The following is a 25969-nucleotide window of genomic DNA, read 5'->3' on the forward strand; positions in this document are numbered from 1 at the left end:
GTATCTACATTTATTCATTTAGCAGACGCTTTTGTCCAAAGCGACGTACATCTCAGCAAAAAGTGCAATTTCTGCGTTACGTTAAGAGAAGGAGACATAGTTGCAGACATGAAAGTCTCAAGTAAACCTAGTTAGTTACCTACCACTTGCTGCACCGAGGTTCCTCTTTCGAGTAGGTGCATAAAACGCAGGATAGACAGATGCTGATACCCTCCTACCATGTTTTTTTTTCTCCAATATTCTAAGATACACAAATAAGCAAGTACAATGCTGGTATAGTGGCTGAATAAAGGTTGTATCTGGGGATGCCATGAAGTTACGATCTGTGAACAATTACACCGTACATGAACTGGAGAGATCTTGAGCGAAGAGGATCTGGAAAAGGTGAGTTTTCAGACCCTTCTTGAATGTGGACAAGAGTTTCAGCAGTTCTGAGTGAGGGGGGAAGGTCATTCCGCCACGACGGAGCCAGAACCGAGAACCTCCGTGCTTTACCTTTCGTGCGCGGGACCACCAAGCGAGCAGAAGTAGACGAGCGAAGGGGTCTGGCTGGGGTGTAGCAGTTGATCAAGTCTTCTAGATAGCTGGGAGCAGTTCTATTGATGCATTTGTAGGCAATAACCAGGGTTTTGAATTTGATTCGGGCAGCTATAGGGAGCCAGTGGTGAGAGATGAGTAGAGGAGATACATGGGAACGCTTCGGCAAATCAAACAACTTGTGCAGCAGCATTTTGTAGAAGCCCCAGAGGTTTAATGGCAGTAGCGGGAAGGCGTTGCACATCTAGCAGTGTAAGTCACCGCGGTGAATAAGGTGTGTGGGCTGATAGCACTACATAGAGTTCACTGGAAGTCGCTTTGGAGGAAAGCGTCTGCTAAATAAATCAGTGTAAATGTTAATTGAGATGGAAACATCATCATCGCCGTGTTGTCATGTGGAAAAATTAGTTTGTTGCGGCCGCCGTCTGCGCAGACACAAGTTTGGTGGACTCGCGAGGGATGCTCCGAATTGCCTCCAGTTGCTTGTGAATGGCTTGGTCTTCGGCGTTTGTACAGTTTAGCACTCTTGATTGTTTCTGCAAGGTGGCGGCATCGTCCCCAGTGAACATGGGATTGTCCGAGTGTCTCCTCCTGTCATTGTTTTGCACGCCGAGGCGGTCGGGCTTAATTGCCCGAGTGGTACAATCCTGCCGTTTAGCCATGGCTCTTTTCCACCCAGATTTTGGAGTGTGTAATTAGGGGACCGCAGCACCCTCTCTCCAGAGGAGAGCACCTGTCTCATTGGTATGCAGACGCTGGAAGCTGGAGAACGGTGCTACCAGTATGGGGTCAGGCGAGCAAATACGGCATTAGCATAACATTTCGCCGCGCCGTGCAGCCCGAGCGTTTCGGCAGGAGGCTCGCAGTCGAACGAGAATTCCGCCAAACATCTTGTTAATAAAGTGAAATGAACAGCGGAGGGGGGACGTTTGTTTAAGACATTTTACTTAACTGGGTTAGGGACTGCAGGCCAGCGGCAAACGCTGTTTTTGCAGTGGCCGTTGCAGGGTTTTTTTCCCCCCTCTTTTTTGGTATGGATTTTGTCTGTGTGTGTGTGTGTGTGTGTGTTTCTGTGGCTCTTCGGTGCCCGCTGCTCGATCGATAGTTCTGGTTTCGGGATGGCGGCATCTGCAGGTCTGGTGCTCGGAACCGTCGCCCGATGTTTGTAAAGCGAGAGTGGGTTACAAGAGGGTGAATGATGTCGTCGTGTCGTGTTGCTCCCGTGCTGGAATTAACTGAAACTCACATTGTTTTACTGGAAACGTGGAAATTTTTTTTTTTTTTTGGGCTTTCTTGCTACGTGAATATTTGATTCCCCATGTTGCGTTTCACAGATCAAAGGATACGGTACTTGTTTCGAGGTCAGGTGGCTCAGAGGATGATGGGTTCTGACAGTATTTATAATGCGATCAAAGTGTCTTGTAAGTCAGCGATTACATTATTTATTTAACAAACATCCAACGCTATTTGCAGTGCACCTCATTTATACACACAAATGCCTCACTTTTACTGCCTTGCTCCAAGGAAATATTTTAGGCTCTCAAAGAGTTTTAGTGAAAGTGGGAAGTCCGTAATCACAGTGATGGTGTCAGTGGATGGTAGGATCCCGTCTTCCGTCTGTCCAATGGACCTGGTTATTATACAATACTGCCCTCTTATTTACTCCAAAATAGCATCAGAAAAATCAGTATTGCTTTTACATGGATCACTGTAGCTAAATAAAATTGCTTTAGTCTACTGGAATAGGAAGGACAAAAGGGTTTATTAGTTGACCCAAATATTTAGTTTTCATCACCATTATAAATTCATATTCTTAATAAAAAATACAAAAATGATGCAATTCTTGTTCTGAGTTTGGAAGGATTCCTCTCATTTTCTCAGCATATTATTGAGCACATCCTGTTTGAATGATATATGGTATCAAAGAGCTGTAGTACCTTGACTGTTTGTGACAATTATTAACTTTGTTTGTGTGGTTGCCCTGCGATACACCAGCCACTTGTCCAGCCTGAAACCTGCCTCACACCGTATAGTTAGTTTTGTGCTTCTATGACAGGCTCTGGACCACCGTGATGCTGCACTTTAGTGTTAAGCTTTTTTTTGTAACCAGTGAAAAACTGAAATGGGAAAAGTGTCAACGGTTCTTTCTCTGTTTTGCTGGTAAATCATATGAATTGTTTGCAATAAAAAAAATAATACATTAATCAAACAGACATGACTATCTGCCATATTTGTTACCAACTTGAATTTGGCTCCTCCATTAATTATTCAGGTAGGAATAAATAATTTATTGCATACATATTCGGTTCGTGCCCGTGAGAATTTTCTCGAATCTACACCGGAAATCTTTCAAACGATATGCAGGGGCATGGAAATTGAACGCGCTTATATAATCAATTTACCAAGGCAGGTAGTGTTTTGGGTTTTTGAAAGGAATTTAAGAACATTGGAATAGTTTATAAGTAGCTTTTCATTTACTCATTTGCATACTCTATATTCTTTTGTAATTAACGTAATGCATAGTTCATCTGTACAGACATGCGTCTCTTAACGACGGGGAGATGTTCTGAGAAATGTGTCGTTATGCGATTTCGTCATTGTGCGAACACCATAGAGTGTGTTTATGCAAACCTGGATTGTATAGCCTCGATCATAGAGTGTACTTATTCTCATCTAGATGGTATAGTCTCGATCAGAGAATGTACTTATACAAACATAGATGGTATAGCCTCGATCATAGTGTGTACTTATACAAACCTAGATGGTATGGCCTCGATCAGAGAGTGTACTTATACAAACCTAGATGGTATGGCCTCGATCAGAGAGTGTACTTATACAAACCTAGATGGTATGGCCTCGATCAGAGAGTGTACTTATACAAACCTAGATGGTATAGCCTCGATCATAGTGTGTACTTATACAAACCTAGATGGTATGGCCTCGATCAGAATGTACTTATACAAACCTAGATGGTATAGCCTCGATGCAGTCAAGAGACGCAGTACACACAATATTTATGACTCTGCTGCCGGCATAACACAGCATAATGTTTTACAATAAACTATAAGTCGAAAGTACACTGTAAAATAGCAATAAAAAGTCCAGTATAGTAAATACGTAAACCAGTAACATAAGTGTTTATCATTATCAAGTATTATGTACTGTACATAACTGTATGTGCTATACTTTTATACGACTGGCAGCGCAGTAGGTTTGTTGACAGCAGCACCACCACGAGCACATGAGTAACACGTTGCGCTGCGACATTTCTAGTCAATACGAATTTTTCGGCTCCATTATAATGTTATGGGACCACCGTCGTATATGTGGTCAGTCGTTAAGCGTATAACTGTACTTTCATAGTCCAGAACCTATCACAGAACTATTGAACCATAGGGCGTGAGGCAAGGTACAAGCTGGACAAGAGGCCGGGTACATCATGGGTCCACCGCAGGGCAATTTAGAGTCATTAGTCCACATGAACTATGTCTTTGGACTATGGGAAACCAGAGCACCTGGAGGAAAGCCACATGAACACAGGGAGAAGATGCAAACCCCACACTGACCGAGCCACGTTCGAACCCACGTCGAAACCAATGGCCCAAAAGCTGTGAATCACCAGCACTACCTGCTGTGCTGCTGCTTCAGTGGAATGCGTCATGGATAACAAAGTATGTTTCTGAGGACACTACACACTAATTTAGCATTTTATAATAATAATATTAATAATTTAATTTCCTTTTGTATCTCATTCATAAAACAATCCTCAAATGATTGCCTACTGAGACCCGATCAGCTTGTACTATACACTGATCTGTTTGCTATTGATTCACACGTCTAGTGCAGGGGTGTCAGCATGAGTATGAATATCGCACATCATATGCCAACGTTTTTTATGTTTTAACAGTTTCCTGGCAGCATGCCCAAACATTCCACCGATACAAAGATGACATATTTGAACTAGCAACGTACTCTCTTAGAAACCTTAATAACATTGTTTAATCCTTTGCCAGATTCTACCCAGTAAACACCGGGAACATAGACAGCGACAGATTGTCATAAATCTTTTTCTGATGTATCTGTTCAATTAATTAATTTCATCCAGGACCACCATCCATTTCCTCTACATCTGCAACGTTATTCTCGGATCTCGAGGATCTCCAGGCCTATGAACATTTTAAGCAGGGTATTCAGAGGTTTTCTTCCCATCATTTTGAGGAGTTTCATGTAATTTTTTTTTTTTTTTTTGTTCCCCCCCCCGAACTTCAGCACAGCAAGATCATAATAGTCGTTTGCTACAAGTTGTCGAACGTAGCACATGATGTCCGTCTCTTTTACAACTTAGATGTTAAGAGTCAGAAGCACGTCGTTTTGCCCCTGAAATCCCAGAGTGAGTGACAGCTGATGTAAGTCCTGCCCATTATTGGATTCATTCTTGCATCACTACTGGCTACACTTGGCTGATGCCTGAGAGGGAAATGGAGAAGATAAAGGCAACAAGATGTAAAGAATATCCTAAAAGACAAATACGTAAGAGGGGTCTAACACCAAGGAAATGCAAGAAACTAATGAAGGAAGCTGTTCGTCTCTTTGAAAACACTGATGCTATAAGGCTGTGAACGTTCATCTTTATTGCCAGATTATTTTACTAGTAAAATTTGTTATAAGCTTTTTTGTTCTTACAGCTCAGTTTCTTACAAAATGTACAGTGAGAAGAATAACTAATTATAGAAGTAAATATAGCAGTGGAATGAACCAATCCATTGCATATCTGTAGTTGTTACAGTTCACCATGGTGTGTGGGTCCATGGCTTTGGTCAACAGTGCTCACATTTTAAATGAAACATTCAGAGACATATATATATACATATATATTGTGTGTGTGTGTGTGTGTGTGTGTGTGTATATATATATATATATATATATATATATATATATATATATATAAAATTTTTTTTAAAATTATTGTTTAGTATATGTCTGCTGAGCTGATGGAAGATTTTTCCCAAAACTGAAAGTTTTTGCATCATGCAGTATGTTTAAAAGTACTCTGTTTTTACTCTCCCGACAACATGACGTCTGTAATTCTACTTTATTTTTTTTTTTTTTTTTTCTGGACAAGAATCTTTCTCATTAAATGCAGGTATTTAAAATGAAAGATTCTCAACATTTTGGATTTCTCTCTGCTTTTTCACATTCTCCCGATGAGCATAACAACCCTTGTAGATAGATGTGGTCCACTTTGAAACTGCTTTATGAACCACTCGATGCTCAGGAGAGTTTAATTATCACTTGTAAACATTTTAGTTCACTGTCAGCGTCATGTTTCTCTTGAAAGTGAGCACCATGCATAATGCATTATATAGTTTATATTAATGTATTCCGTCTGAATGGAAATTGTTTGGAAAAAAAGCCGTAGAACTTCCCCAAGTTCAGGAGAAGGAAGTTTGACCTTTACCTCTTATTTGGAAAAGACAGCCCATTATGCCAACCTGCTGCCAACAGTACTAATCCCAAAGAGTTTGAAAAGGTCAATACCAGATAGTCCGGCAAGGTTGTAGCATTTCTAAAAGCTTGTATTCGGTTTTTTTTTTTTTTTTTTTTTTTTTTAATTTATTTATTATTTTTTTTTAAATAGCTTTACCACCAGGACCCGTTGTGTTTTGGACGGAAGGTGTTAATGTGTTTGGCCCGAACTTGCGCGTTTGCATGCGGTGCGGGCGCTTGCCGCAGCCCTCGGAATGCATCGCGCCGGAAAAACCCGCTGAATTATCTCCACGTTAAGTTTCCAAGGTGAGCAGTAAATTCGCCTATAAAGGCTCAGGCCGGGGTGCAGCCGGAGGATCGCTGCGTGCATGTAAAACAAGCCGGGGCCTCTGCTCTCGAGTCACTCGGTAGGACTACACCTGCCCGTCGCCTTCGCTCATCCACCTCTGCTCAGAGCTGTCACTCTACCCCTCCCCCCGGCACGGGCCTGGAAGCCATTTTTGTGTCGTTTTTCGTGTTGCTTGGATTTGCTCGTGCCTCCTTTTGCTTTTGCGGTTCTTCTCCTCGCGCTTTCGGGTCGGGCGGCCCGCTCTCGTTCGTTTCGCTTTTATTCCCGAGCTTCGAGTCGGTAGGTTTCGTTCGATTGCTAACAAATTAACCTCGTAAACGCGCGCTGCCCCGCTCGCGAATGCGAAGCTCCCGTTTTCGTCCCGAACGGTTTGCTCTGTGCCGATTGTTGCCGAATGATTTCCTCGAGAAGCAAGAGCGGTCATGTCCTTGCTCTTCAGCACCAAATGTCCCGCTGAAAATTTTGCCTAAACGTGTATTGATTGCTGCATTAAAAAAAAAAAAAAAAAAACAAAAAAAGTAAGATACGGTTCTTGCCGTGTTCCGAAATGCGACCTCTGAGATCTCAATAAGCGAGCGAACGTCGTGCGGTCCCGACATGAAGCGTTTCGCACGCCCAAGGGATGATCGTTCTGCTCGTCCTGTTATGGATGCCATACCTCGTGCTGCACGTTAATAAGCCCGCAGACCAAATAATGGAATCTAAGCAGAGGTTGCCGTGACACCGGTTTTACTCTGCGGACCTCATTAGTTTCTCACAGTTAACCGTTTGCTCGTGTTGAGCAGCTATTACAGTGGTGTCAGAACTGGGGAGAGAATGAGTATTCTGTGTGTTATCTGTACAAAGACAGCTCAGCCCTCGGTTGGCAGGAAATCCTGATTGGGGACGGTCCGGGAGTCGGGGGTGGGCTGTCGGAGGGGGAGATTAGTTGGGTGAATGAGCTACTCGGGGCATGGTCTTGCATAACAAAACCACGAGTAAATTTCGCGTATTACCATTCGGGGAGACAAATGGGCCCTTTAGAGCCACAGCAGGGAAGCAAAATGGAAACGGCTTCGCATTCATAGAATTTTCAGCTTGGCCTCCGTGCGCTTTTTTTCCCACTCGGAAGCAGATTTTTATTTTGTTTTATTTATTTATCTATCTATCTGTCTCACTGTCTATTAGGTGGGTGTCCAAGAAAAACCTGTATGCTCAGTGGGATAGTCTGTGACTGATTCCAGCGTGCGCTGGTTTCAGAGCAGCATGCTGTTCCTTGGTCATTGAGAGAGGTAAAGGGCATCAGCATTTAAGCAGGCCTGGTGGTTTGGGGTTCGCAGCTAGGGGCTTCGCTTGGTTTGTCCGCGAGCGAGAACTCCTCTATAATTCAGTCTCACAATTCATATTCTAGCGTAAAGCAGAACTCTGGATAATGCGGTATTCTTTCCACGGTGCGTGTTACGGATGGGCTCTTCTTCCCTTCTTTCCGATCGGTTTTCTTCGTCTTCGCGCTTCGTTTTGTCCGTTTTTATTTACGTTTGCATTTTTTCATTTAGCAGACGCTTTTCTCCAAAGCAATGTACATCTCATAGAAAATACAGTTTGTGCATTACATTAGGAGAAAGAGACATAGCTGCAGATGTGTGACTCTTAATTACGGTTAGTTTTCATCACCATATGCGCCGACGTTCATCACACAAGTAGCTGCATAACACTTTAGGAATCTGCAATATTCTGGTAATCACCTTCCCAGTAGATTTTTTTTTTTTTTTTTTTTTTTTTGAGATGCATATAAACATTTACGTTGCATTGAGGAGTGCAGGATTGATCCGAGCATGATCATGAACAGTTATACCTTAATGAGCTTAAGAGATCGTGGGTGAAGTGAGTTTTAAGACCCTTTTTAAATGTGGACAGAGTTTCAGCAGTTCTGAGTGAGAGGGGGTAGGTCGTTCCACCACAACGGATCCATACCTTTCGTACGTGGGACCACCGAGCAGGCAAGTGTGGAAGAGCATAGCAGTCTGGCATGTAGTGAATGATCAAGTCTTGTAAATCGCTGGGAGCAGTTCTGTTGATGCATTTGTAAGCCACACCCAGGGTCTTACATTTATTCATTTAGCTGACACTTTTCTCCAAAGCAATTTACAAAGTTCAGGTATTTACAGTTATTTACCCATTTACACAGCTGGGTAATCTTACTGGAGCAATTCAGGGTAAGTACCTTGCTCGAGAGTACTACAGGTGGAGATCGAACCTGCAACCTTTGAGTCCAAAGGCAGCAGCTCTAACCACTACACTACCAGCTCTCTTTATGGGTATGAAGGAATTGTTATTGAATTTATTTGCTTCTTTGCTCCACCACTAATCGTACTGTTTCTTAATTCTTCGGTAACTTCATCTGTTTATATGAGTAAGATTCTGCTCTGACATCAACTTAGATTTTCCTCTTAAGGTGTTCGGAAATCAAGCATGTGTATTGAAATACACAAACACAACCCAATTTCAGTGGAATAGCGCGTACTACGGCCAAATGGAAATATAGCTTGTAAAAAATAAAGATGACTTTTTCAGTGGGCTTTGAAAATCACTTGTGAAAATTGTATTAGAAAGAGAAAAGGTCCAAAAAAAAAAAAAAAAAAAAAACTCTTGGAAAAGAGCTGTAGACCCTGTTTGGCTGTGGATGCTGCCCTGCTTGTTTAATATTCATGGCATGTTCAGCAAGAGGCCCCTTTGTGGGAAACTCACTAATAAAATTTGGCAATTTGTTGTAAGATCTAAGTTGAAGTACAGGGGGATGGACGAAATATTGAAAGCACCACATGAAAAGGGACTCCAACTTTGATGTAACAAAATCGAAATTACAAAGGCAGCTACACAGGTGAATCATATTCGAGTACCAATTACCGCTTCTGTATATGTCGGCATCGAAAGAAGTGCGACAATCGGCGCTTAAACATGCAACGCGAGACGGTTAACAGAGTTTCAAGAGGCAAAATGCCAGAGTGCATCGGTCATAAAATCTGCAAGATTTGTTTGATGTGCCAAGAGGAATGGGACTGGAAATCATGGCAGCATATAAAAAAGAAGGGATGTACAGTCGTCAAAAACTGTACATCACGAGAGTCACCCAGTTGGTATTTATGGTAGGTTGCAATTTTGTAACCCAAGGTCAGTGTGGAGAGATGCATAACCAGTAAGTCACTATAAAGTACCTACTAAGTCATTAAGTGTAAATCTGTATGTCGTCAGAAAGTCCAAGATTCCCTCCATCCCACAGTGTCTACGATGAGCCCTTAAACATGGTGCTGCGTCTATAATGGTACGAGCAGCTGTCTTGTGGGAATGTCATGAGTAGGAGCACTCATGGCTCTGCTTGGATTTCTTACATTTACTTCATTTTCCCGACACTTTTCTCCAAAGCGACCTACAGTGCTAAGTTACTTATAATTATTTGCCCATTTATACAGCTGGGTCATTTTAGTGGAGCAAGTCAGGGTAGGTGCTTTGTTCAAGGGTACTACGGCTGGAGGTGGGATTCAAACTTGCAGCCTTTGGGTCTAAAGGCAGCATAAAGCTGAAGGTGTGTTAATTCATTGCAGAACATATGTTAGGTTTTGAGGAACTCTTGTGTTTCCTATCTGCTGGCCTGTGATTCGCTCGTTGTGTTTACTAGTGTTGGGTTATCTTGTGAACCGTTTATTTGTTTCATGTGTTTCTTTAGTTAGTGTAACCGCAGAAGAATTATTTTGCTTGCGGAAGACTTCATTTTGGTGTGGGTGCCCTTCTTGTTTCCGAGTTTTGTAGCGTAACACTTCATAGAGTCAAATTCACGTAACTGAAATGAGCACAGGACTGTAATAATAATGAAGTTAGTAATTGCTAGAAATCTGTTTAACTAGGCAACTCCTGGAAGTACCATAATCTCTCAACCCTTGTTACCCTGCTCTGCTGTTCTCAGCTATTTATATGGTATCTTTTGTGGGGGGGGGAAAAAGTAAATTAAAGCATTAAGTCATTAGTAACCATATTGTCTTTCAAGAGCATTCTGTGTGGTTTATTGTTTATTTTGCCTTTTTTCTTTGCTACTGACATGCACAGGAGAAGCATTATATTGTGGGGGAGGGACACTCATCTGGTGCGATGTCGCCGAGGCACGTAATTTGAATTGAAACATCCGTTCTCCTTGGGGGTCTTGTACGCGTGAGGCGACAGATCGTTGTGTGCATTTTCTAATACAAATTACATTTGATTGTAACCAAATTCTTATGAAGGTATGAGGGAAATCTATTCCTTTTGTGCTCCCATATTTCGGTGTAAATTGATTATGCCCCCAAATACAACGAAATGAAGTTAAACGTCTTTGACAGCCTCCCCAACCACCAGAGGTAAACATCAGGGAACCTTCGTGGGCGGTTCAGGAACACAGCATAAGAAGTCGGTTTCCACTACCTGCACCCATCGAAAGACTGGAGGCTTTCTTCACAGCAATGGTCCAGTGTCCCACTCTACATGGTGTCTGACTTATATAAGCACATTTTAAGAGGGATTGAAGATATTCTGAAGGCAGATGGTGGCTTTGCTCCTTTGCTTATTGTTTATGTTTAAAATATTTCATCTGCTCAAATTATATACAGACGCCTCTCTACTTACGATGGTTCAACTGAACGATTTTTCAAAGTTACGTCGGTACAATAGCGATACGCATTCGGGAGAATCTGTGCTTGAAATTTTGAATTTCGATCTGTTCCCACGCTTGCGATATGCGGTACGGTACTCTCTACCGATGTTGGGCGATGGCAGCGAGCCACAGCATCCACCAATCCTGTGTTGAAAGCGATTTTTTTTTTTATTTTGTTTTTCGCATCCCATCATGTCTACTAAGCGCCCATGTGTCTCTCCTGCTTACATTTGCCCGCTGTAGGCTATGGTTCGTGTTCTGAGCACGTTTGAGGTAGTCTAGGCTATTATGTTTAGTAGGTGCGGTACCGTATTCTTTTTCCGCTTACGATTTTTCCGCTTACGATGGGTTTTTCGGAACGTAACCCCTTTGTTAGTCGAGAAGCATCTGTTCTCTGTTTATATACGTTTTTTAAGACGAATGTATTGTGAACATTGCTGTGAGCAGTAACTGCCCTGCAGATTTTCTGCTGCCTGCATCAGTTTTTTTGAGACGTGCCCTGTGATGACCACAGCTACCAGCTACTTTGGCTTTTCGGGAACGGCTGAGTTGGCTTTGACAGCGCGAGCCGCCGCGTCATCCGTGAAAGAGCTGGCGAAAAAGGACGAGCAGCCAAAGGGCGTGATTTCAGCTGTTACGGAAGAAGCCAAAATGGGGTCAGGTGAAAGAGGGGTTATGACTCTGTTATTGTACTGTTTTGTTTTCTTGTCAGGAGGACAGGTCGGGAGAACCAGGTGGAGGATCTTTTTTCTTTTTTTTTCCTTCCCTCCTTCTTCCTTTTCTTGGCACGAGCTCTCGGCCGCAGCAAAGATAAAATCGGTGTGACAAGTGTCGACCCGTGTCCCAATTACCTAGCGGTGGCGCGAGCCGTTTCTCGTAACCTTGGACAAAGCAGGCTGTACGGGAGAGCAGCTCAGATTAGGTGCATCACTCAAGGTTACTACAGCAGTCCCGCTCCTGATACCTTCCAGTCACACACAGGCTCTTCTCTGAAAGCACTGCGTCACATTGGCAGTATCTGAGCCTGTAGCACTTGCGATAATGAGAATCGGGTTTAAGGAAGGAGCGCGCTTTTGAAAAGCGACGGTGACGGTGAAGGAAGGATCAGAGGTATTATGTTAAGCGGGCTCCTGACGTATGACATGAATAGGGGTCTGCGGCTGTATCAGCAGCTTCTCGACGTTGACACAGAGCGGTATCTTCCGGACCAGATGCAGACACAACCTATTAACCTATTAAACATCTGTTTCTCTCCCTCCATCTGCTGGCGCACGCACACTAATGTGTCAGCAATCCACAAGCCATTTTTAATACGGTTCGTTCACATATTTTGTTAACCGTGTCTGGCGGATGTGCTACGCTTGTGTCGCGCAGTATCTGTCTTCTTGCTTTGCGCAGCGATCAAAAGAGCGGTCCCTCTTGTAATTCCAGATAAATGTAGTCCGGTAACGTTTTGCGCCCATTTCAGCCTTACCTTTCTCATGCAGTAGAATTTCAAGAACGGTCTTATCCCGACTTCGATTTAGAGTTGCGTGCAAAGTGGCGCTGTGGTGGCTCCCAGTCGACGTCTGCCTTTTCCGAGAGCTCTGCAGGTCATCATTTCGTGCCATTTCTGACTAGAGTCACATTTGTTCCCAAGTACGATTCCTCAGCGCATTATCAAGACGCCATTGAAGACCAAGACACTGGAAACAACGTGTACCTTCAGTGAGTTGAGTGTATGTCATCCAACATCGTTGACCTCTACATGTCAAATAATGATGCATTCTGGTTATTTTGCGTTCCTCTTGTGTTTGCTTTGTCAGAATTAAACCCGAACACTTTCAGTAAACCGTAAAACTTTTCAGGGACCGGTTACCTTGTTTGGGGTGTGCTCATCCTGGTACTCTCCGGGAAGCTTAGGGTACAAGGATGGGGTCATGAACAGTAACATTACGGGAATTTTAGAGGTACCGGTTGTGCACCTTTTGGGTTGTCGAAAGAAAGCAGAATGAAGGGCGGGAGACCCATATGACCACCGAAGAGGATATGTAAATGTTTGCAACGATTAATTGTGGTCTTGGAACACAAGACATAGTGGTGCTCTAAGCAGTATGAATAAATGAAAAACGTTATTAATCCCAGAGGGAACTTACACTTGGTTGCAGCAGCAGAAGTTTATTTCGTATGCGTTTTGTCTGCATGTCCACCGCACTGCATGAGTGGGACAAAATAAGGCCCATCTTGACCTTACTTTTCATTTAACATCCATGTTCAGTGTTAAACTATTGCTCGTTTCCTCCACGTCTTCAGCCAACAGCAGACTGCAGGGTCCGTGTGGGTGTTACATAAGTTATTTCCCGCTCTCCCCTCACGTCCAGCTTCACGGATGAAGTGTGCCCAACAAATTCTTCACGAGCAAAAGGTTTTTAAACCTTGCTAGGAATCGCAGCTCAAACACACTCAGCACGATGGAGTCGAAATTAAAGGGGGGTGGGGGGTGTCAAGTGGATTGCCGGGGCTTAGCCGAAAGCCAGCTCCGCTGGGGATGCTAAACTGTGTCCTCTCTCAAGCTAAGCGTGCTGGCCTGCTCTCATTTCTACCCTGTTATTGTCTCCCTCAAACTGATGCACAAAAGAAGCAGTGTTGACAGAGAGGTCTTTTTCTGCCCTCCCAACTGTGTTTTGGCATGACCTTCGTATTAGCTGCGTGAAACGGTTGTGGCCATTCGCTTCGGTCTTTTCTTCTCGGAGCGGCAGCCTTTTGGTACATTGCGAAGGGGTGAAAAACAGTGTCCAGGACACAGGAGACCTTTTGCACCATTGATGCTGAAGGCAGTTGAGCGGCAAGTGTTGCAAAAGTTGGCCAATGACGAGCAGCGAAAATCACGTGCTGTTTAGTAGTCTGGAATTTAAAGGTTTAGCTTTGTTTTTCTTCAAGTTTCTCGAAGCTTTTTAACCAAAATGTATTGCAAAATTGATTGATTTTTTTTTTTTAATATAAAAACATAAATGTACATATTGACATAGGGACTCCCAAGTTACAGATTTTTAGTATAATGGCCCTAGAGAAGTTGAACTCGTGTTCGGTATACGAACCAGCTGCTCCCGGTATTATACTTTTTCCCCCACGTGTTTGAGGCAGACTTTTCCCCAATGAGTCGATCAGGCACAGACTTTTCAATAATGTATGATAATTGTTTTCAAGTTGTTAGTTTTGAAATGTTTTCCCTTCATTTTTTGTTGTTTATTTTTGTTCACTTAACTCTACATTTAAGAGGGGTCTCAAAGCTCACCTCTTTCCGACTCCTTTGATCTTGTGAACGGGTTTATTGAGGTTAGTTTCTGATGTTTGTTTAATAATAGAAAAGCCTTTATGCAGCTACTCGTGTAGTGTATACTGGTTCATATACTGGAATGTGACAAATACAGTATGTGCCGTTCATTTGTTTACGTGTACTTGCGATACAGCGGTTTGGTAAACAATAAAATGCCCTCATTTAGTCTTTAATTTCCTTCTTGGTTATTTTCAATATCTTATCATCCTAATGCTTTGATTACTATTCTTTGAGACTGTTTTTAAGTGATTGGAGGGTGTTTCTGGAAATTTTCGGACGTATCCGTTAAGTCCAGGAATGCTTAAAATATCGGAAAAGGACGTCCCGCTTTACACACTCTCACACACACGGATTATACTAGCTATGATTTTAATACATAAATTGTATGAAATTCACACAGAACTGGCTGGGGAATAAATTACATTAAGCTCATTCACACAGTCCTTTCTGTAGTATATTTTGGTTCAGCATCCCTGAATAGCTTATAATGCGTGTTCTCTCTGGGCCAGATTCAGGTATATCCATGGTTACAGGTACCAGGTCTAGATTTAATATGAATTCCGCCTTGACTCCTCCATCACCCCGAGTGACGACACTGTGGTGTGCAGCACCAGGCGACCGTTCATCCTGTTGTCGTGGAAACACCAGCTGGCATCAGTTAACACAATTAAGGAATGCGAAATCATTATGCTGTGTTTCGTCTTATTATCTCACTGTTATCCCATTATTTGTCATCCTCTACTTCCTGTTTCTCACACTGCCATATTTTGCAATATCATGATGTAATTTGTAAAATCCGATTGCCTGTCAGATTTTAAATGAGGCCCTATAGTTTCTCATATAGAAATTATACACTGATCGTGTTCGTCAGATCCAATTTATTACTCACTAATAGAATTTCCATTTTAAAAAGTTACTTGTAATATAATTATATGAAAATATTCATTCTTCTGTTACTCTTTCAGGTCAGAAATGTAGACATTTACATACATATTGTGGATGTAACTGCACACGAGAAAAATACTAAGTTTAAGTATAAATCAAAAATCTGTGATGGATGGATGGTTGGTTGGTTGGTTGGTTCTGTCAGTGAAGGATGCAAAGACTTCGTTCTTGAGCGCTTCTTTATACATGGCTCCTCTGAATGTCATCTTGGTGAACCTTCTTGTTCCCTTGTCGGTAGGTTCTCCCCCGTGAGTGAGAACGCTCCAGTTGGTCAGGTGGTGGGAACCATAACGGCCGCCGCCGTGAACCAGACGATCGTCTACTCAATTGTGGAAGGGAATGAAGGCGGTGAGATCCAGCAGCTTGGGTGTCAGTTAGGCGTATTGAAAAATGTTTTTTTAAAAGTCTTGTCCCAGCTAAAGTGCTCAACCTAAACAGCAAAATTTAAATTCACTGTTCTGAACACTGTGATTGACACTATCTTTGTATCAGCCTCCCCCCCCCCCCCCCCCCCCCCCCTTTGGTCCTCAGAACATAAAACAAAAAAATCTATCTATCTTATTGTTGTTGTTATTGTTGTTCTTGTTGTTGTTATTTATACTGCAAGATAATAGAAAGTTCCTGCTGCTGGAGAGCAGCTCCAAGTGACGGATTTATGAAATGCAATTTGGAGTCATTCCGTCAGCAGTAACCTTCAGCTCCGTTTGAAAAGGCTTTGTTTGCGACTCCTCGGTTTGCCGCCGTGGTGTCGTTGCCCTGTCAGAAGTGGCGAAGGACAATAAGGTGGCAGCTTGTTTTGCATGAAGACAAGAGCCTTTTCTCAATACTCCTATGGATTCAAAAGATTAAATTACTGTTGAGTTTGCGTTGATGTGATATTAAAATCTGCATTAAAAGATATTTAAAATACTTTTTTGGCGGGAAAGAGGAATTGTTTAATTGTGTTTAACGTGAATTCGGCAAAGGACCATTGTCAGGTAAGTGCCCTCCAAATTTTAGTCCTTGGAGCCCATAGTGTTCACTGTGGTACAATGACAGTTATTGTCACAGAAGTTCTGCCTGTGATTAGTGTTACCATTCTTCTTTTTCCCCCGATTTTATTCCATTTTACTTTATTGGACTTGATGATGATATCACATATTCTGTATATACGGTAGTATGAGTTGTAGAAAGGGTTTATTTTGCAGTTGGGTTTATTTGGACTTTTTCAAAGCCTTGAAATGGCAGCAGGTAGACGTGCGAATGGGTGGATTTTATGGCATTCATGTAGCGATTTGGTACAGATTTTATTGTCCATCAAAGCTTGTTAAAAGTGGCAGAGTGAAGCGTTGTAACAAATTCCTGCAGATCCCACTATCTTATTGTCTTGTCATTGTCTTATTTTCTCTGAACAGTCAAGAATGCCTCCGGTTTACGGTGCCGTGTTTTTTGTGTCCTCCGTCAGGAGAGTTTGTCGTGAACAGCAGTACTGGAGTCATCTCCACTGCCAAAATCCTGGACTACGAGACCAACAGCAGCTACACCCTTCGCGTTCAGGCCGACTCCTTGCGGGTGGTTGAGTCCAATCTACGCGCACCTGCAAAAAGTATGTGTTCTTTCAAGATGTTTCTAGAGCTATTATGTAGATGCTATTAAAAACAAGGTAAAAAAAAAATTATGGGCAGTACTGTAGTTGCTATTGTAAGTGTGGGGAAAAAGGTGAGAGTAGCTCAGTGGCACTAAGTTGCTTTGCTTGAAAATGTCAGTTGAGTAAAGGTTAATGATAGTACAGGCAGTCCCTGGATCACGAACAAGTTCCGTTCCTAAGGCTGTCTTTAAGTTGGATTTGTACGTAAGTCGGAACAGTTACGTACGGTTTGGTCTAACGTCAGTAAATCGAATGTTTGTCTTGGTATATAGTATATAATGTACCTTTCTATGCATAAAAAACATTAAAGAAACATTTCCGATACACCAAAATATCTTTAGTATAACAATATAGTAAAAATAATAATATGGTGTAATGATAACACTAAAAATAACAAATGTAGCTACAATATTTGTAATAGAGAGGGAGGAGGAGAGGGAATGTGTGTGTGTGTGTGTGTAGGTATAAAAAAAGTATTAAAGAACTTCAATGTTTGTTTTTCCAATGTTTGTTGGCGTTTCACCTTTTTCCGCTTTATTGTTTCCACTTTAGTTTCGGTCTTGATTGTTTTCCTTTTATTTGATGTAGCAGTGCAAAGTAGTGCCCGTTTGTTGTTACAAATCATTGTATGTAACTTGAATTTTTAATATTGCAGACTTACGGGTGGTTTGTAACTACGGGTTGTACATAAGTCGGACGTTCATAACCTGGGGACTGCCTGTATTAATAGAAACGTCTGCAAATCACCTCCAGTTTAAAAAAAAAAAAAAAAAAAAAAAAAACCCTATAAATCAAAAAGCTACTTTTTATGCTGTAGAAATACTGAATTGAATTAAAAAAAAAATCTATTAAGGCCAGGGAGCTACATGCAAAATGTAGCAGATTAAAAGTGTTATGACATTATTAACCAAATGCACCTAGCTTCATCTTGATTATGTAATATTAATGTGTAGAATCAATTTAGCGCAACTTGTGCATTTTATTTTGCCCAGTATGAATGCTGCATACACTTTCAACAGCTCATTACGTCTGAAATAAAAAGGCCCTGATTTTAATAGAATTGCTTCTCCCCTTCTAATTTTTTGGTATGAGCACCTTGTCTGCTCAGAGCAGCTCGCTCGTGTGTGGGGAGTGGGGGTGTCCTCTCCGGAAAGGTTGCGCGTCGCCTCCTACTCTCGTCGTGGGCGGCTAATGGATTGTAAAGTACAGGCTTTAAGAGGAAATATTTACACAACTGCACCAGCACAGACCACTTCCCAGTACAATAAATAAGGCCTTGCTGCCTTGCAGTGAGTTCAGTTAACGCATTTGTAGGGTTTTATGGCCGCGGGTTCCCTTGGTGATCCATACGCTGCCAGATTCACGAGGCACTAGGAAGAAATACTCGGTGGTTTTACCTGAGTGGCATCTGCATGGGTCTGAATATCAGGTTACTGATACTACTGATATTACTGATCAACCCCATGACAGCAGGTCAGGGTCACAAGTTTTGGCGCCGTTTGCCCTCTTTGTACTGCCGTCGTCTTGTTGGTGTTGCAGTTCTCCATTAGTTCCAGAAACACATGGAACATCCTTTTTATTACTTTTTATTTTTCCTAGTACAAATGTGTTATGTATATATATTCATGCAACACAATATCCACCTCATTAGATTCCTTGTGTGTGCAAATTCGCCCCAGTAAAGTGTTACTGTACAGTTTTATATTTTACAATTGACTTCACATGAGAAAATGCATCATCAGGTATACTTAGTGCAGTCAGTGTGTATGACTATTCCTTTATTTATTTATTTTGTAATTAAAAACAGAACTGGGTCATAACGAAAAACGGAATCAGTATAGCGAGAAATTGCCAATACGTGCAGATTCAACTGAGTGCAGCGCAACGGCAAAAGGTGACACTTTTTAGCAGGAGTGTTCGAGTAGCTGAGTTCTATAAACTGCTTTGCATTTGAATTGCAATACAAGTATGATGCTAACTTTCGTAGTGAGAGAACTTTAGGCTTTTAAATCACCCTCGTATGCATTTGTGTAAGGATCTCCTGGTTTGGACCATAGCAACATACAAGATACAGCTTCCTGTGAAACGTGATAATTAACATATGTTCCATGCCTTCGTCAAAAAAAGAGATACGATTCAAAAATTGTGAATAATCCTCAGTGGTGCTGTTTGCAGATGAGTTTAGGTTCGTTTAGGTGTCGTATGATATGTTCTTTCGTGATTTGATGTCTTTCTCCAAGAAATCCATTCATCAAATATTTCTTAGTTCGTTTTTTTATTCTTTTTTTTTTTTTTTCTTTTTATACGAATGTGTTCTTGCAGCTAACACAGCCAAAGTATTCGTTGAGGTTCAGGACGAGAACGATCACCCGCCTGTTTTCACCAAACAGCTGTACATTGGTGGGGTGGCAGAGGATGCCAAGACTTTCACCTCAGTGCTGCAAGTCCAGGTGAGAGAGGAACTCATGTCAAATCACATCATAATGTTTAAAAAATTAACAAAAAAAAAAAAATCTAATAGGACCTTCATGTCTTTCGTAATGGTAAGTGTTGCTACATTTGCCCAATTTTTAAATTTGTAAAAAAAAATCACCATGTTACGTGTTTAACACTGTGTTTAACACTGTGTTTAGTATGTATGACAAGGCAGAAGGTAAAATATTTTGTTTATCCAAACCCTTAGGCTGTTTTTAATCAGTCAGTGCTGCTAGGTTGTCTAAATATATGTCTTGAGTTGAGCCTTGGTAATACCTTTGAACATTTGTCTATTGGAATTCCAATAACGGTGCAGAATAAAAAAAAAAAAAATCTCCAGAAAATCTGCTGCAGTTTGCCATCCTTTTTTTCAAAGCCCTTTAATTTCGTCTTTGTTAATTGGCCTGCATTTGATTCTCTGGTAGCTGCTACTCACACTACTCAAGGTCTGTTTGCAGAAGGGTAATGGAGACATGTGGCTTCGCTGTGGTCCTAAACTCTTCTGTAGTCCTAAATGCAGCCACGGAACTGCTTTTTCGTCTTTTTCCCAAACCCGGCAGATCGGCACTGTGAAATTTCACTCTATTGCATGTGTACTGTATACTTTTAGGTTCACATACTAGCTACGAGGGGTTTGCTCTGGTTTCCTCCCACAGTCCAAAGACAAGCGTTTCAGGTCAACCGGTGACTCTTAATTGCATTTAGTGTATGTGAGTGAATAAGTGTGTGATTGTCCTACAATGGTGCCCACTCTCTGTGCTTCCAGGATAGGCCCTGGATGACCAGGACCCCCATGTTGGATAAGCAGTTATTGATAACAAGTGAACGGGTGCTTGTGGCTCTTGTTTTCAGTCTTTAAAGCATGGTAATGATTTAGCAAAACAGTTTTTTTGGGGGTAATGATTTGCAAACACTCTTAATGATGTAATACTTAAAGCAAAATTGGAAGAGAGTTGGGAGATTGAATGTGAACGGAGGAATGGTGTTGGACGTGTTTGCGCCTATTGTCAGCAGCGGCACTCCAGTCCCAGGGTATTCAAAGTAGATCCCTGCTGACAAACTAATGGAAATCCATTGCAAATCTTAATGTGGATTTGCGCAACGCGGCTCAGAAGCCCAGAACTAATCTACCTTCAAATCCATATTTAAATAGTTTGGAAAGGGGGAATAAAAAGGGAGACACTTGTAGAGCATCAGAGTGGAGGTGCAGATGCAATGCTTTTATTCTGTCTGCAAGAATAAGGGCACTGAAGAGCGCACCACCTCATATTTCACCCATGGCACCATCAGCTGTGGTGATGTGTTGTTGTTCTGTAGGCAAAAGAAGCGCCTGTTTTTTTTTTTTTTTTTCTTTTTCTTTTTCTTTTCCTGCCTGCAGATATGAAATCGGCGCATTTCCTTTAACAACTGAAATACATGTCACATTTTCTGATATTTCCATTGTCGCATGCGCCCCGGCAGCGCTCCGCACCTTCGCAGAGCGCGAGAGGAGTGTGTTACCCAGAGCCTCCTTTGACAGCTGCGTTACGGAGAGGATCCCGTCAAGTCCGACGCCCCGACACCGCTGGACCTTAACGCGTTGCGTGGATCATTAAGTGCAAAAGTTTCTTAGCGTACGGGGAGTGTCTCATTTGTGTTAATGACGGCGCCTGTGGGAGGGTGCACTGCTATCTTTGCGCCTTTACACTCTCCCAGGCCTAAAAGGTGCTATAAATCAATGTCATCACGGAGGAATGCAGTGAATATTGAAGTTTGCCGAGCAATGTGACGTTAAAGTTGCCGTCGTCTGCTTCGGAAGCTCAAAGTCTCCCCCTGATGCCTTTTGGAAGAACTGCCATTGCCAAAAAAAAAAGAGTGCCGCACGGATCAGAGCATCAGTCTGTGTTTTCACTATGTTCCTTTTCGTTTTTTTTCTCTCTCTGTTGAACAGGCCCTGGACAGGGATACTGGGAGCTACAGCGCAGTGCAGTACCGACTGATCATAGAGCCCACGTCTGACGGCAAGGCTGCTTTTGTCATCGAGCAGTACTCGGGCATCGTTAAAACGGCCATCATGTACAGGAACATGCGCAGGATGTACTTCAAGTTTAAGGTCGTTGCAACGGACAACTACGGAGCAGGCATGAGCAGCAGTGCAGAAGTACTGGTAAGGGCGGGATGCTGAAGCGCCCTCCTCTGTGCGCTTGCTCCGTTCCTCATCAGGGCTGCGTATGTAGTTCCGGCAGGGACACGTGTTCAGCTCACATGCTCACTTCTTTCCCCGACATTAAACTCATTTAATTTTTTTGTCCTCTGGTTCCAGCTGTTCAAGTGTCATACTGGCTGGCATTGGGATGTTCAGATCCAAAATTAAAGTCAAATTTCCTTTTCTCCAAAGTACCTGCCAATGTTACCTGTAATGGTGTTTCCGTTTATAAAGCTGGGTGATTTTTACTGTATCGCTTCAGGGTAAGTAACTTGATCGAGGAGGTGGGATTCGAGCCTACGATCTTCAGTATTTTCAGTTGGAAGATTCCATGTAGTCTTGTTGCTGTTGCATTATGTGTTTCAAGATGGGAGACTGTAATGGGTTATGTAGTCCTCCAGTACAGGGGTTCTTAACCTGGGGTCTGTTCACTCTTTGGGGGTTCGTTGCTCTTCTGGGCGTTCGTGAAGTGCAGGATCGCTTCAAAAATAACATTCTGTCTAAATAACAGTTAAAATGAAACGCACAATATTTTTCTGCTGTTTCTGTCTGTGGGACAATTCTGCATGAAGGTAGTCCTTTTTCAGTGCAATTCCTGGAGTGCACTGCTTTCCCCAGATTTAATTGTGGACATTTTTCTAGGAGGTATCCACATCTTTTGTGAGATTCTTAAATCTTAGATTCTGTGGCCCAGAGAAGATTAAGAAGCCGTGCTCTAGCTGGGCACGTATATAAATGACGCCATTACTGAAATCAAAGCTCTTTCGTATCTGTTGAAGAAGCAAAACCATTTTTCCGACTGTGCAGGCGACTTGTTGGCGCGAACACATTGGAACTTCCCAAGTTCCGTTTAGTGTGCTTTTTTTAATGGGCAGCCTCAAGAAGGCTGTGCCGCTTTGAAAAGCAATGTCATTCTGCACCGTTGGGCAAAAGTGATATTAAGTGCAGTCTTCTCGCTCTGTTCTAGGTGTCAGTGGTCAATCTGCTGGACATGCAAGTGGTTGTGTTCAACGTGCCCCCTACCATGGTGGAGCAGAGCAAGGAGCAGCTTGCCGGGTAGGAGGACTTCTCCACGCTTGAGGATCTTACTGTTGATGGCATTATGCAAATTATGCTCCCTCCAGGGACCCCTTGCTTTCTTAATATCTTTTCAAATCTTGGATGCTCAGACACACTTAACCTCTGACCTCTTGTAGGGGTGCAGATGTTTTGGGCCTGTACGAATTAATTGTCATGCCGCTTGGATTCCGCATTGCGCCTTTGAGCTGCTTGACCGGCACGTAGACATACTCGGATAGGAATGGCGCTCCTGATTTCGGCACGTCGTGGCTGTGCACAACCGGTCTTGACAAACATTGATCAATTCCTAGCAGACAGGCTCGGTTAACCCTTCTGCTGCTGCAGTCCGCACTTAGTCGACACTTAATTTTTCTCTCAGAATCATTTGAGTGAGGCTGCACCGGTGTAATCCCCGCTCACCCGTAAATTCGCCGTGCGTTTCCCATGTGCCGTCAAGGCATTTGCGGAATGGCCGTGCCGCTGTTTAATCCTGTCTTTACACACTGACGGAGCTGACGGTATCGGACGTGTACGGCGGCAGTGTTTACCCAGGCCTACGTGTCCCCACCACAGCTACCGAGATCAGCTTCCACAGCTATGGTCTCACCTGCGGAGAGAGCTGCTTTATCTAGGTTCTTGCCATCCCAATGGGGAACCCATCAGTCTAAACTGAATACCACCCACCCCCCTTCCTTGGCTCCAGAAGAAAAAAATTCCAGTGCGCAGCAGGTAATTGCTTCGGAACACCCACCCACTCGGAGACGAGAGCTCTGCGTACACCAGCCATTGGCCAACAAACAAAAACATTGAACATCCACAGCTTTTTTCTATTCCATTTAGCTGCGCAAAGAAAGTGCTGTTCATCATTACATTTTTCTCTGTCGTCTTTGATGCCATTTGTTCAGTTTTGTGGTTGCATGCACGTGTGGGGCAAATGTACTGTACCATGGTAAACAAACAGTGGGAGTGACATAGACCTTTTGTTGACTGTAATAATGTCATTTGATTGTTGTCAGAGGTGCAGTTGTGCAGCACGGGTTGATCATACGTCCTGTGGGTTTCAATATGCTTCAGTCTGAGCGGAGTGTGCGTGTTCTCCTTGTGCTGATGTCGGTACCTGTGGGTGCTCTGGTTTCCTCCCAATCTAAAGACATGTGTTTCAGGTCAGCTGTTGAGAATAAAATGGCTCTAGGTATGTGTTTGTGAGTGTGTGTGAGAGAGTAAATGAGTGTATGTGATTCGCCAGAAGTGAACGGATAGCCTGTCCAGGGTGTACCCTGCCTCACACCCTATGCTTCCGGGATAAGCTTCAGACCACCACGACCCTATGTTGTACAAACGGTTACTGAATGAATGTGTGGATGAATGAACGTTCTTGGACTCTCTAAAAGAAGGCAAGGGTTGCTGCAGGCAACGGGAAGACTTCAGCTATTAGCCCAACTTCCATTAATGCTAAAGGTGAAGTGATTATGATTACAAACATTCCCATGAACTTTGATGATGCTTATTGAAAGTGGTATACGGTTGTGCCCATGTCCCCAGCTACATTTTTAGAGACATTCAGGGGATATGTACTACAGCACAGTCTCTTGAGAATTGAACCTCTAACCTTCTGATAGTTAGTCTGAGTCCTTAGCCAGTACCTTAGTCACCTCTTACAGCCTTCCTTACATTCCACATGTATTCCAGGTCCCGCGACTGAAATGTCACTGCGGCGATCCTTCTTCATTTCAGTGACAGCTCCTCGCAGAGCCGTTTGTTCAATAATTGTGCTTTTTTCTTCTGCCTCTCTGAGCTCCTTTGCTTATTCCAGGGTCTGACCCCTCCTGTGCCTAAAATTATATTCCAGGATTTAGCACTGTAGTGTCCTGCTGAATGGGGTCTGTCTGTCTCTCACTTGCGCTTTCATAAGTGATGTTCTTCGAGGTGTTTTACAATCCTCCTTCTGGGCACAGGATCCTCGAGCGCTACGTGGAGGATCAGGTCCCGGGGGCGAAGCTGCTGGTGGAGTCAATCGGGCCGCGGCACATCGGCGACAGCTTCGAGCAAGAGGATTACTCCAGTTCCGATGTGTTGGTGTACGCCATCGACCCAACGACCAACCGTGCCATTTCCCGACAGGAGCTTTATGAGTACGCGATACACCCCCACGCGCTCGCCACCGGGCTTCTCCAAGGCAGCGGCCCGAACCATTAGCCATGTCAGATGTTACAGCACGTCTTCACACAATTTCTGCTTCGCGTTTCCCATAGTGGGTGCCCTAGTTATGCCATTCAATGACAACCCATAAACCGCCCCAGCGTCCTTTGCCGGGCTCCGTTCTCACGGCAGCCTTTCCCCCATCGTGATTTTGCTTTATGTGAAAGAGGAACTCAAGAGTATTATTGTTGCGTTACATCTGTCAAACTGTCCTCTGCTGGTCCCGGGTTTTTGCCTCCACCTTAATCCCCTTGTAACAAATGACTTCTGCTGAATCGCTTCTTTCGTGCAAAATCTCTTCGCAGCAAGCAAGTCTTTGGTTGGCAGTGCGGTGTCACAGATAGTGAGATGCACTTTATGAAGGAAGCAATTCTTTGACATTTTGCTGAAGACTTTGGCACGTCAGCCTTATCGCAGACAACAGCTTGATGGAGGGAGTGTAATTAAAAGAGAGCAAAAATGAGAGCGAGTCCTCTTTAATCGATGTCCTTTTTTGTTGTCATTAAAAAATAAATCACCGCTACGACTAAAGAGACCAAACTGCCGCAAGTGCGAGTGAGACGCTTTGGACCCGTGCCGTGCGCATCGTGCTCTCTCCAGGATTTGTGGTACGGGCGCAGAGCGTCCGCCGAATCCAATTCAGATGAAGCCGCGCAGCTGCGTGTCACCTTGAATCTCACCGTGCTGTCATCCAGCCGATGGGAAGGCCGCGGTGTCACGCTGTGTGTCGAAACATCACAGACATGGTTTATTTGGACAGAAGCCAGTTTGGAATCAAATATGCATGAAAAAACAAATCTCTTTGGTCATCGGAGCAGATTTTAAAATGGTAATATAACATTTAACAGAGAGAGATATTCATGTAAGGCTAACATATAATCCCAAAACCTATAAGGAATATATTACTAGCTAATCGTGAGATTTCCATCAAGATTTTGCCGGGAAAAAAATGGCATCGGTTAGCACAACGGTATTCGCTCGAGTAGGTGTGAACATGCAGCGCGTGTGCGGCGAGCACCGAATTTGCAAGGTGAGGGAGAGGAGCCCTCAGGGGCTTGTTGCGCAGTGCCCTGGAGATATGGAAATAGATGTATGGCATCTAGTAAATACTGCAAACATTTGTAATGGGT

General features: G+C 43.1%; 1 protein-coding gene across 1 annotated transcript in view; it reads left to right on the forward strand.

The window, feature by feature from the left end:
* The window catches only part of pcdh15b (protocadherin-related 15b), a 153460-nt gene that overhangs the window by 122291 nt on the left and 5200 nt on the right, over positions 1-25969 (forward strand). The window contains exons 25-30 of the mRNA XM_029248851.1: positions 15533-15642; positions 16739-16879; positions 19244-19371; positions 21327-21542; positions 22549-22637; positions 24596-24772. Coding sequence (XP_029104684.1) covers positions 15533-15642; positions 16739-16879; positions 19244-19371; positions 21327-21542; positions 22549-22637; positions 24596-24772 — 861 coding nt within the window. The remainder of the gene's footprint in view (positions 1-15532; positions 15643-16738; positions 16880-19243; positions 19372-21326; positions 21543-22548; positions 22638-24595; positions 24773-25969) is intronic.

This window comes from Scleropages formosus, chromosome 24 (genome assembly GCF_900964775.1).
Source record: "Scleropages formosus chromosome 24, fSclFor1.1, whole genome shotgun sequence".
Classification (NCBI taxonomy): domain Eukaryota; kingdom Metazoa; phylum Chordata; class Actinopteri; order Osteoglossiformes; family Osteoglossidae; genus Scleropages; species Scleropages formosus.